Raw genomic sequence first — 13,042 nt, forward strand, 5'->3', positions numbered from 1 at the left:
GGATGGCAGCAGCCGCCGCAGGGCCCCGCATTGTGGGCACACAGCACTTTGCCATCCCAAGCTGTGCTGGGCTGGACAGAATGTTCTCAGGCACAGGGTGGGATGCTCAGGAATGTCCTGTGCAGGAGCTGGACTGGATGATCCTTGTGAGTCTCTTCCAACTCAGGAGATCCTGTGATTCTGTGCATTTTTTTTGTTTGTATGTGTTTAAATCTTCACATTCTTCCCAAATTCATTTTGGTCCTGAGATGCCTCTGATTTTCTGGGTAATCAAAACTGTCTCTGCTTGAAGTTGAAAAGTGGCTCATTGTTCTGATGTTACTCTCTGTTCCTCACTTCAGGACAGCAGTGATGACATTGAAGATGTGTCTCTATTTGATGCAGATGATGATTTATCCAGGAGATCAAAGAAGTCAAAAATAAGGTCAGTGGCCATGGAGAGAGTTTCTGGATGAATTCTAGGCAGAAGCATGAGGAAGGAATTGTGTCACATTGCATCAAAGTATGTAATGGCAAACACCTTCTTTCTTTATTTGGAAGTAATGGAAAGTAATTTCTGGATAACTGAGAGCTCCAGTTCAGAGGCTCAGTTTGAGTTTGTGGATCTGTGCCTTGGCATTTCAGGGTGTCCTCACACTTAATCTATGTGTGGAATCTACTTGGATACAACAGCTCTGTGTTACAGGGGGTTCTCACCACATCAAGTGCTGGTTCTGGGCTAGTCCATTATCTCTTCCCTACTCTTCATTCCTGAGTATGTTCTATGCTGCCCTGCACTGGCCTAGTTAGTCCAGCTGCCCCTTTCCTTGCCCTGCCCAAATTCCCCCATGGAGCAGTGTCCATCCCCTCGTGCTGTGCTGACCTCAGCTCTGCACCACACATCTCAGACCTGCAAACTGCAGGAAATCTGAGCACCCTGGTCCAGTGGAAGTTGTCCCTGCCCATGGCAGGGGATGGGACTGGATGGTCTCTAAGGTCCCTTCCAATCCAAACCCTTCTGGGATTCTGTGAGATCAGAAAGAAGAGTAAGATTGCTGTGCTGAGATGTGTGATCTCTCCTTCAGAGGGATTTTTCCTCTGTCAGAAGCTCTTTAAATTCACCCCAGAACAATTACCATAGACTGCACACCAGGTAAAACTGCCTGTGCCCTCCCACCCAAATCCTGCCTGCACATGGGACCTCTCAGCCTGCAGGATGTGTCTGCCTCATGCTGAGCTTCTGGGCAGCTCATTTCCTATATTTCCAGAGGTTGTTGCACATTGGATTCGTGTTCCAATGCTGATCCTTATCCTGGGAGTTGCTGGGAGGTCTCTGGGCACTGTCATGTGTGGGAAGAAGCTGTGACTGTCCTGTGCTTCATTCCAGGCACCCAGTGGCATCATTTTTCCACCTGTTCTTCCGAGTCAGTGCGATAGTTGTCTATCTGCTCTGTGAGCTCTTAACCAGCAGCTTTATTGCCTGCATGGTGACCATTATCCTCCTCTTGTCCTGTGACTTTTGGGCTGTAAAGGTAAGTTCTTATGCTTTTTGTAAGCTTAATGTTACTGTATAAGAATGATTGAACAGAGATATTCTTGTCTCAAAAAAAGTAACTCCTTTGTGCCTTTCCCACAAAATAACACCCAAAAGTCCCTCAAGTTCTGCGAGGGATTGGAAAGTGTTAGGACATCATAACTCTGAAATCTCTGTGTATTTGGCTTCCTTTTGGTAAACAGTTGGAGGACTTAGATTAGACTTTGGTTTGAGGTAGCACAGGATTTGTTATCAGATCACTTTGGAATCACCGGAAATTTGCCTCACAGGAATTTGGCATTTCCCTGGACATCATAGAGAACACACTGTCATGTACATAAGCATGTACTGTTGCTTTCCCAAATGGGAGGCAAACAAGCACCATGGAAAACACCAACCCAGGCAGCTGCACTTGGCCTAAAGGTTTCTTTGAGAAGAAGACCCAAAGCTCATTGGCTTTGCTTCTGTTCCAGAATGTCACAGGGAGACTCATGGTTGGCCTTCGCTGGTGGAACCAGGTGGATGATGATGGGAGGAGTCACTGGGTGTTTGAAGCCAGGAAGGTAAATTTCTTCTGATTTTCTTCTTCATCTTTTAATTGTTTCTGGTTTTTGAGACCCCTGGGAAGGTAGATTGGACATTCCCTTCCAGCCACAGATGTGTAACCAAAGGTTTGTTTCATTTTGGCTTCTGGATGAGCTTCTTGATTGTTGAGTTACTTAAGAGTTCTCTTAGTGTATTGATCTGGCTTAATGTAAGTAACCTGAAACTTCCACATGAAGTGCAGTGAAGGTTCCCATGTCATGTCAGTATCCTGTAAGTTTCCTGGTGTGAGCCTGGAACACCTTTCATCCTCTAAGGAAAACTGTTGGAAGTAGGAAGAAACATGGAGCTCTGGTCATGGCTGTTGCTGTTCCTGATGGCATCTCTGGTATCCTATGGGTCAGACACCTCACAACATGGCACATATTTGCCTCTTTTGGTCCTTATCCTACTGACAGGACAAGGGGGAGTGACTTCCCACTGCCAGAGGGCAGGGTTAGATGGGATATTGGGAAGAAATGTTAGGAACTGGAGCGAAAGGACAATAAGTAATGGGGATAAATTGAAAGGGAAATTTAGACTAGATCTTAGGCAGAAGTTTTCCCTGTGAGGGAGGTGAGACACTGTCCCAGGTTGCCCAGGGAGGCTGTGGCTGCCCCAACCCTGGCAGTGTTCACAGCCAGGTTGGATGAGCCTTGAGCAACCTGCTCTGGTGGGAGGTGTCCCTGCCCAGGGCAGGGGTTGGGGCTGGATGAGCTCTAAGCTCCATTCCAACCCCTACAATTCTATAACTGTATGATAACATACAATGAAGCAGCCTGTTATTTCCATTCCCTTTCTGTTTCTAGGTGTCAGCACAAGGAAGTAAAACCTCATCTGAAGCAGAGTCCCGAATTTTCTGGCTAGGCCTCATTACCTGTCCTATGATCTGGGTGATATTTGCCTTCAGTGCTCTCTTCTCTTTCAAAGTGAAGTGGTTGGTGAGTTCCCTCCTCAGCTCAGGAAAGGACTGGGCTTCCCACAAGGTGCTGTAAATCATGACTTTCTTTCCCTGTGTTGTAGGCAGTGGTGGTGATGGGGGTGGTGCTTCAGGGAGCCAACCTGTATGGCTACATCAGGTGTAAAGTTGGCAGTAGAAAGAACCTGACAAGCATGGCCACCAACTACCTTGGAAAGCAGTTCCTGCGCCAGGTAAGATTCCCAGGCCTTTGAAAACCCTAGAAAAACATCCCACTGTGACTACAGTTATTTAGAGTTCTGCAGTGGGACCGTCACACCTTATTTCTGTGTGAATTTGAACCCTTGGTGAAATCAGAGAGTCACTTGCCCATCGTTGGCATCAGGTCCCATTTGCAGTGTGCCATGAGCTCATATTCCTTGCTGGTGCCATGACAAGTGCCACAAGTCACTGGAATATGACTGAAAATAAGACTCTTAGAGTAAAGAGCTGCCACTGCTCTTTATGTGCTTTCTCCTTTCCATCCAGCTCTTCCCAACAGCTCCTTTTCTGCCCCAGCATAGGTTTTCTCCCTTCCATGGGTCCCTGCAGCAGTAGGAACTATCCCTGTTCCACCTCTAGGCTGTCACTAACTGCTTTACTGGTTTCCTGGCTCTGTTACACAGATGACTCTGAGGAGAGGAGGTTTGGCTGCCACAGGTTCACAAATATTTGCTGGGATTCCTGTCATTAGTGTGCTCAGAAACTCAAACAGTGATACACCTTTCCTGGCACTGTGTTGTGCTCATCCCATTCTGTAGCTCAGTTTGCTCCTGAGAGCTTTTACCATGGCAGTGGTTTCCCAGAGGCCTAGACCAGCCTCAGTCTGTGGCAGCAATGAATGTTTTGCCCCCAAAGCACAGCAGTGACTCACACTGTTCTGTCCTTGTTTTCTTCTTCCTTTTTGCCTTCTGCAGACTGTGGCTACAGAGGACCAAACAGCATCTTGAGTGTGGTGGCAGCCTCAGGCCAGATTGGATTCACAGCAGTGAACAACAGAGATAGTTGCTCTGACCATGAATTTTGGGAGCTGCACACTAGGTGTGAATCAAGAGTAAATAAACTGGGCAAGACTTGAGATTGACACTCCTGACAACTTCGATTCAATTTTCCACTAGCAGTTTGTGTTTAGGTCCTTTCCTTAGTTTGATTACAATAATTAATTTGCTTCAACGTACAATTTAAACATATCCTAGGTGGGTTTCATACAGGTTTAGAACTGCTGAATGAATGAAGAGAAAATTGCTGGAGATTCTTCAGAAAAGCTATGCACAAGCTGAGCCTTCTGTCGCCTGGGAACTAATTTCCCAAGTCCTCCAGCAGTTGGTGCCTGAGGTAGTTTCAGTTGAGGATGTGGCTGTTTTGCTCTTGGAGGTTATTGCTGCTTCTGTTACAGTTTAGGTAGTGATCCTTTGGCCCTGCATCCCTCAGTCCATGATTGGAATGGGCACAGTGACATCTGAAGGAAATGGAGCTGTTGGCACAGTGAGAAGATCACTGAAGTCTCATGTGGCCTCTAAGCAGCTCCAAATTCTGGATCTGAAGCATTCTCAGAGATCTACATCTTAAATCCGTGGATTTGTGGGAATCCCTCTTCTGCCTGCAGGCCTGTGCCTGTGTGGAGAGTGTAGCACAAACAAAACCAGTTCCCAAGGCAGGCTGAAAGCACAATTCCAGTGAGGGGATGCGAGAGCAGCTCTTGTCTGGCCTGGGACAGTGAGGCCATTGCGTGTCCTGTAGTGTGTGTTGGTGCCATGGAGTGTTCTCTCTGTAGGGGAGTGTGACCAGCAATTTCCTTGGCACAGGGAATGTGACCAACAGGATTTTACCTCTCTGGAATCCATGCAGTGTGCTGTCCTTAGCTGTGCCCCCCAGAGAGTCTGCGGGCCTTCTGTAGGATGGTGGGATGTTGTTCCCTGGGATGGCAGAGAGGTGTGTTCTGAGTTAAACATCTGTACAAAAAAGGGTCAGTTCCTTCTTGTCCCGTGATTCTCTTCAAGGAGCTTCTGCTTTCACAGTGGTGGATGCTGGCAATGTTGGCTGAGGTATTTTAAATGAAGAATTTCCCTTGGAGTAATGAGTATTGTAAATTGTGGGGTTGCATTAGCATAGTTCCCCTCCCTGTGCTCTAGCAATACATGGGAGCTGTACATTTGAAACTCTTTGGATTGATATCTTCCTTTTGTAAATATATATTTATAAAATCTTGACATTAAAATAATGCTTTGTTTAACCAGATCAGTTCTCTCTTCTGTGGTTCATGGCTGAGCTCTCGTTCTACATTGTGTTCTTGTCATGTAGCTTTAGCAGGGAGTTCTTGGCAAGTTAATCAGTGTTTAGTGAGCTCTGGCACAATTCCTATCACCCAAGGATCTTCAGAGTTTTCCTTGTGCAAACCTTAGCCTGTAGGAGTTAAGTCATTGTCACTGTAAGACTCAGCTGGAGAGGCTGAGATGCTCCTCCTGAGGGCACTCAGAGCTGCTCCCCTGCCCAGGGCCCTGCAAACCTTCACATGACCACATCCCAGGAACTTTTACAGCATCACAGAATCGATCAGGTTGGAAAAAACCTCTGAGATCATCAAGTCCAACCTATGACCTAACACCACCATGGCAACTAGACCATGCCACATCCAGTCTGTCCTTAAATGCCTCCAGGGATGGTGACTCCACCACCTCTCTGGGCAGCACATTCCAGTGTCCAATCACCCTTTCTGTGAAGAAATTCATCCTAGTGTCTAACCTAAACCTCCTCTGGTGCAGCTTGAGGCTATGTCCTCTCCTGTCACTAGTTGCCTGGGAAAAGAGACTGATTCCCACCTGGCCACAACCTCCTGTTGTAGAGAGTGAAAAGGTCACCACTGAACCTTCTCCAGGCTAAACACCCCCAGTTCCCTCAGCCTCTCCTCACAGGATTTGTGCTCTAGTCCTTTCCCCAGCTCCATCCCCATCCCTGGACATGCTCCACCACCTCATCATAGACTCATAGAACCATCAAGGTTGGAGGAGACCTCTAAGATCATCAAATCCAACCATTAACCCCTCACTGCTGGAACCCCTAAACCACATCCTCCAGCACAACATCCTTCCTGCCACCAGGGGCCCAAAACTAGCCACAACTCTGGGCCCATTTAGTCCATATTTACATGGAAGGCATCATTTCTCTCTAAGCAATGGATGTGACCAAGCAAACTCCATCAAACCCTGCAGCAAAGTCACTCCTGCAGCCACACGGGGACGTGCAAGGGCAGCAATGGAAATCCTTCCTGCTGCAGCCCAGGCAGCCCCTGGTTTGCTGCTGCTCAGAGGATCTGGCACAGCTCCAGCCAAGAAGTGCTTCTTTTAAAACGTGTTAAAAGTGTTGGGACTGAATGTTTATTCTCCTGCTGCCAAAGCTCCCCCCAACCTGCTGGAAAATAGTGCTTTTCTGGAAGTGGCAGTTTATTTAATCAAGGACAGAGGCATTTCTGAGAGCCTCTAAATAGAGCCCTCTTTGGCTTATTTTTAGCCTCTTGGCAAACATTCAGGCTTTTTGGCTTCTGAGAAATTGGGAGTTTATTGCATTTCTGCCTGGTGTGGATCAGAAGCAAATCTCTTATCGCTGCTGCAGTTGGGTGTGAGACTTGCTTGATTTTCAGCGCTGTGTGCTGGGGTTTCCTGCCCAGCAGGAAGTGGGAGTAGCCTCTGAGCAGAGAAATTCTCTGAATGTGCTGGGGTTTTTTTTTTCCACTCCACAAGCCTCAGGACTCCACACTAAGCCAGTTTTCTTGAGCATTAGCTGTGTAATGCTGGCCCCACCTCAGACCTCCAGACCTGGGTGGGGGCTGAACTCTTGAGGCTTTACAGAGCAGAAATTCTCCAAGAGCAATAATAACTAAATGCCATTTGCTCTGAAATAGCAAAGCACAGCTGAAAGGTGGGCTGGAAATCGTCCTCATTTCACAGGCAGAGCCATTCTCAGGGCTTGGAGCGTGGTGCCTTGGGCACAGCAGCAGCTCTGGGGGTCACTGGCTGTGTGCTCTGGGGTGTGCAGGGTCTCATCATTCCCTCAGGGATGAGCTGCTCTGTCAGGGTCTGTTAGGTCACAGCAGGGACCTGTCCCCTCCTGTTGCCATGGGGTGTCCTCCCACACTGTGCCCCCAGCTGGGTGCTGCAGTCCCCTGGGAAGGTGTTGGATTTCAGGGACAGCAGCAGTGGTTTTCCTGGCCCTGTGATTTGACACACTGCTGTGCTGCATCTGGATATTCCACACCAAAGCTTTGGAGGCAGTTTTTATAGATCCATAGTGTGTTAAGGGGTTGGAATGGAGCTTAGAGATGATCCAGCCCCAACCCCTGCCCTGGGCAGGGACACCTCCCACCAGAGCAGGTTGCTCAAGGCTCATCCAACCTGGCTGTGAACACTGCCAGGGTTGGGGCAGCCACAGCCTCCCTGGGCAACCTGGGACAGTGTCTCACCACCCTCATAGGAAAAACTTCTGCCTAAGATCTATCTAACTTTCCCTCTTTCAATTTATCCCCATTGTTCCTTGCCCTAAGTTCCTACCCAAGGGTCCCTCTGCAGCTTCCCTGGAGCCCCTTCAGCTCCTGGCAGATTGCTCTGAGGTCTCCACACAACCTTCTCTTCTCTGTGCTAAACAGCCCCAACTCTCTCAGCCTGTCTCCATAGGGAAGATGCTCCAGTCCTCTTATCAGCTCCTCTGGCCTTGCTCCAACAGTTCCATGTCCTCCTTATGTTGGGGACACCAGAACTGTGTGCAGTTATCTGTGCTGTCCCCCCACAGGGAAGGGCACAGGAGGATGCTGAGTGTGCAGGGCAGCCAGCCCAGGGCATTTGGAGCCTGTCTTTTCCTCCACAAATTCCTTGGAGATTCGCTGGTCGCTGGAGGGCTGTAGGTAAAGGTCTATTGAAGTTCCTTGGCACAGCCACGCTCAGCCCTGCACACACAGGACAGCACATCCCAGCTGGTATTCCCCAAACAAAAAGCTGCAGTGACTATTGTGACCTTTGTGGAGACCAAAGGGCCATGTGAGGAGGGTGGATGCTGGCCAGGACCCAGCACTGCTTCCAGGGCTCATGCAGGAAGGAATTTCTCGCTTCCCTCCTGCCTTTCCGAGCAAACTGCCCCAGTTTGGGAGCAGGGAGGCCCTTCCCTGCCTGCAAACCCACGGCCAGCCCAGAGCCTGATAACACAGCCAAGGGCAGAGGGAAAGGAAGTGCTCTTTCTGTGCTACTGATAGCAGCATTTTGTGCCACAGAGGACACATGGGCCCTTGTGTGCTGAAACTTGAATGCCATTCCCGTTCCTTCCTCTCCTCCCTGGTGCCAGTGCGTGGCTCAGGGCAGCTGGTGGCAGGGACACACTGCAATGCTTTCTGCTGCTTGGCCACAGCACTCAGGGCTTGAGCTCCTAGAGTCACAGTCATCAGGGTTGGAAGAGACCTCAAAGATCATCAAGTCCAACCACTAGCCTGTCACTGCTGGAACCTCTAAACCCTAAACCAGATCCTCCAGTGCCACATCCAGACACCTCTGAAACGCCTCCAGGGATGGTGACTCCACCACCTCCCTGGGCAATATCCCAGTGCCTGAACACCCTCACAGGGAAAACATTTCCCTACCATCTCCTCTGACTCTGCCCTGGCTCAGCTCAAGGCCATTCCCTCTCTCCTCTCCCTGCAGCCCTGGCAGGACACACATCCCCCACCTCTCTCCAGCCCTGGCAGGGAGTTGCAGAGAGCCATGAGGTGACCCCTGAGCCTCTTCTCCAGGCTACCCAAGCCCAACTCCCTCAGCCCTTCCTCATACCACAGGTTTCCCAGCCCTTTCCTGCTCTCATTGCCCTTGGCTGGACTCTCTCCAGTGCTTCAATGGCCTTTGGGCAGTGAGGGGCCCAAAGCTGAACACAGTACACAAGGTTTGGCCTCTCCTCTTCCTCCAGGGAGGCATCACCCATGGGTTCTGCTGTGGGACAGACTCTGCCTGCTTCCAGCTGTGTCTGGAAGCTGTGAGAATGACTCTGGGTCACACTGAACTCCTCCAACCCAAGGCTTGTCTCAAGCAGTGGCTAATTCCACAGGTCTTGCAAAGCTCTGTGGAAACAGCAAACTCAGCCACACTTCCTGTGGCACCTTTGTACCTCCACAGGTTTGGGGCTCCTGCTGCATCACCTGATGGATTTTGGTTCCATTCATTTGGCCAATTCCTTCCAGAGCCCACGCACATTTCTGGTATTTGCCAGGTGGGACTTTCCGTGGCAAAAGCCACGTTGATGCTCTTCAGCTCATTCTCCTCTCCATGAATCCTGGTCTGTAAAACTCTGAACAGTTTACTCAACATGGGAGTTGGACCTTCTGGGCTGTTGTTCCTCATATCCTCCAAGAATCCTTAAAAAAACCCAGGATCATACTTGCCACCTTCCACCCATCTGGCAGCAGGAGGAGCAGTCAGTGTGGGGATTAGTGGCTCAGTGAGTTCATCCCTGAGCACTCCAGACTCCTCCTGGAACCCTCCTTGGCCTCCTGAGTTTTTCCTCTTCATGTCAGCAGCTTGTGCAAACCTCCTTGTATTCAGTTAATTTTGGGTGAGCTCTTTAGCATTTTTCTCTTTTTTTTTTTTTTTTTTCAATCCCAAAGCAATGTGTAAACAACTCCATAGTAACCACTGGAGTACATGAGTCACTTAGCTCTTCTGCCACAGGACATACTCCCTTGCTCTTGCCTGCTGTTATGTTCCCAGATTAAAGGAGGGTTTAGCTGTTGAGACAGTTACTCATGGTTTCCTACTGAGTGTACTGACATTGGGTCCACCCCTTTTTATGCCTTGTGTGACTTCTCCCCCCTCAGAGAGATCCTCTGCCCCTGTAGGACCTTCCACACTTGTCATCCATCCCCTCTCCTTTAAGGTTTAAAACTCATCTAGGTTTTTTTTTCACTAGTAGCTGGATTGGTTTGCTTGTGTTGGAGTCCTCCCTCACATCTGGACCCTGGTGCAGAAGGAATTTGTATCACCTCAGGTCTTGGGAACTCCCACAGCCCCTTCCCAGCACCTCAAGGTCCACCAGGCTGGAGGTGCTCAAACCCACCTGCAGGCAGAAGTCCTGACCCAAAACCTCACCTGAAATCTCTTTGGATGAGGAAAAAACTATCCCTGCTTAAGCACAGCTCCCGAGTACATGAGCATTTGATTTCTCATGTTTTAAATCACAGGGTTGTGCCCAGAGGTTTGGTTTAATCAGGATCTGGAGTGGATGGGGATGGGAACAGGGACTTTGCTTGGATTCTACTCCATCACTGGCTCACAGAGCAGATCCTTGCCAGTGGGCTCAGCCTGGAGCTGGGGCAGGACAGCAGCCAGTGCTGGATGGGGGTTGGGAGCTCTGGCACTGACAGGACATGGAGCTTCATCAGGCATCACAAGCCACACTCAGATTGATCCCTGGAGCTGCTGCAAGTGGGACAGCCCAAATCCTGCTGCTCCCTCAGCACACAGGAGGAAAACACAGGATGTGTAACATCCCTGTGGGGTTTTTCTCTCCATTTGCAATGGGATGGGGAGCACAGCATTCCCTGGGGTGCAACTAGAGTGAAGCATCCTTTAGGGGCCATGAAACCAGCAATCCCTGGACAAAACCTCCTCATCCCCCTGGGCAGCATCAGCAAACATCTGGAACAGCACCGCTGGGCTGGCCCTGCCCTTAGATCCCTCCAGCCTCTGTGTGACAGACTTGAGTCCATCCTTTCCCATCCAATCCCTCTCCCATCCAATCCTTCTCCCATCCAATCCCTCTCCCATCCAATCCTTTCCCAACCAATCCCTCTTCCATCCAACCCCTTTCCCATCCAATCCCTCTCCCATCCAACCCCTTTCCCATCCAATCGCTCTCCCATCCAACCCCTTTCCCATCCAATCCCTCTTCCATCCAATCCTTCCCATCCAATCCCTCTTCGATCCAACCCCTTTGCTGTTCAATCCCTCTCCCATCCAAAGCCGCACAGCAGCAGAGGGAGCTCTTAGGCCTTTTTAAAAAGAATAATTAAATAAATAATAACTTTCAAATAGAGCTAGGAAAGTTTTCTGGAAGGGCTTGTTGGAAATGCCTCCGAGGATCAATCCTGCGGTGAGAGAACCTCCAGGAGTAACCTGCACGCCTGGCACATCCCTTGGGAGCGTGGGACTGTGGTGGGAAGGGTGTCACCTCCCTGACTGTCACCCCTGGCCATGCTGCAGATCCTCCCGTGCCCCGCAGAGGGGTGACAGAGAGGGGAACAGCCACCAAAACCTCCTCTCCTTCCGTCAGTGCTTCCTGCGAGCGGGATATAACGGGAGCATGATTCACCACCCTAATGTGACAGGGTGGTGTGAGCAACCACTGGGGCTGGAAAAAGTCAGTCAAAAGTGAATTCACTGCCAGCTGTGTGTGTGTGGGATTGGCTGGCTGGGCTGTCTCCTCAAACAGATCTCAGGATTTTGGGGAATAAACTCTGGTTTACATAGATGCTCCCTGGGAAGCAATTCAGCCTTGGGGCACATCACATCCCTGTGGGTCCAGCACTCCTCCTGGGACATGGGCTGGATGCTCCTGGAGCAACAAGGGTGTGCACTGCATGTGGAGGTAGGGATGGACATCCCTGCCAGCCCCTGCTCCTGGTTTGGTAGCTCCCAGCACAGCCTCCTGCTCCAGATCCCAGGGATTGTCCTGTTTGCAAGCACCTCGGCAAGGATTTGCACTGGGGACCCTAAAGATGAGCAGAGCTGCTCCACCTCCCTCAGCATCCAATGCTCTGGCACCTGCTGAGAGTGGCAAAACTAAACCATCTTCACTTCACAGAAACCAGGAGGGAATTTTAGCATTGGGTTTAGTGGGAGTTGCCAGGTTTAATTGTTGGACACCACAAAAACTCATGTCAAGTGTTCCTAGGCTCAAGCACCTGCCATTGGTTCTATGGAGCAGCAGCTAAATGCTTTCCCTGCCATTCTAATAGTGATTTTGGGATGAGAGGACATGGGACAAGACAACTTGGCACCAGTGGCTGCCAGGGCATAGCCCCAGGGATCAGGAAGGTGCAGCAGTGTCACACAAATGCCCTTAACCTGACCCAACACAACACAAACCAGATCAATCCCATCTCTTTTGTGGCAGATTCAGCTTTGCTTTGCCTGGGCAGGGATGGGGAAGGTGATCCTGTGACCAATGCCTGGCCACCCTTTCAGTGAAGAAATTTTCCTTAATAACCAATCTAAACCTCTCCTGACACAACTTGAGGTCATTTTCTCTTGCCCCTCCCAGCCCATGCCATGTTCCAGCCCCTGCCTGGTGTTGCTGTGGGCTGCAATGCTCCTCCTAGCACATCTGTCCCAGCTCCTTGGCTTTCCTCAGCCATGGGGCTACACAGGACCAGAGGAAATGAGCTCAAGTCGTGCCAGGAGAGGTTTAGATTGGATATTAGGGAAAATTTATGCACTGAGAGAGTGGTCTGGCATTGGCACAGGCTGCTCAGGGCAGTGGTGGAGTCACCATCCCTGGAGGTGTTCAAAAGACATTGAGATGTGGCACTTGTGGCCATGGTTTACTGATGAACAGAGTGGTGCTGGGTAATAGTTGGACTTGATGATTTCAGAGGTCTTTTTCAACCTTAATGATTCTATGATTCTTCTTGGAATGAGGTGACTTCATGGCCTGACAAGGATCAGGGAAGTTTTTACTCTAAAAGCAGCTAGAGAGCTCAAGCATGTCCCACCTGATTGCCTCCCCCAAAACAGCAGCAGCAGCAGGTACTCTCTGCTCACAGCCTGACTCCCTGCAGAGGGAACAGCACAGTGGGCAGTTATCCTGCTTTTTCCCCTCCACTGAGTGAAATTCTTTCATACAGGCAAATTCAAGCCCCACACCTGAGCCAAACACACCATGCCATTGAGCCCTTGAAATGAGAAGTGTCTCAAGCATAAACCCCACCAAGCTGAGCTATAAATCAAGACTTTGCTTCCAGG

At 49.9% G+C, this 13,042-nt stretch overlaps 1 protein-coding gene across 1 annotated transcript; it reads left to right on the top strand.

The window, feature by feature from the left end:
• The first annotated feature begins 334 nt into the window (after window positions 1-334).
• On the top strand, window positions 335-4,193 carry TVP23B (trans-golgi network vesicle protein 23 homolog B (S. cerevisiae)). Its single transcript, XM_009071401.1, has 6 exons — window positions 335-424; window positions 1,367-1,511; window positions 1,987-2,076; window positions 2,905-3,036; window positions 3,119-3,247; window positions 3,971-4,193. The coding sequence occupies exons 2-6, from the start codon at window positions 1,464-1,466 to the stop codon at window positions 4,001-4,003; spliced, it is 432 nt and encodes a 143-aa protein (XP_009069649.1). The 5' UTR covers window positions 335-424; window positions 1,367-1,463; the 3' UTR covers window positions 4,004-4,193.
• Window positions 4,194-13,042: the final 8,849 nt, after the last annotated feature.

Source organism: Acanthisitta chloris, unplaced genomic scaffold (assembly GCF_000695815.1).
Source record: "Acanthisitta chloris isolate BGI_N310 unplaced genomic scaffold, ASM69581v1 scaffold14843, whole genome shotgun sequence".
NCBI classification, from domain to species: Eukaryota; Metazoa; Chordata; class Aves; order Passeriformes; family Acanthisittidae; genus Acanthisitta; species Acanthisitta chloris.

Excerpts from the sequence above, each read along its gene's own strand:
- TVP23B (XM_009071401.1), top strand. The coding sequence starts at position 1,464 with ATGGTGACCATTATCCTCCTCTTGTCCTGTGACTTTTGGGCTGTAAAG. Across the intron at positions 1,512-1,986 it reads GTGACTTTTGGGCTGTAAAG|AATGTCACAGGGAGACTCAT; the intron begins GTAAGTTCTTAT and ends CTTCTGTTCCAG. Across the intron at positions 3,248-3,970 it reads GAAAGCAGTTCCTGCGCCAG|ACTGTGGCTACAGAGGACCA; the intron begins GTAAGATTCCCA and ends TGCCTTCTGCAG.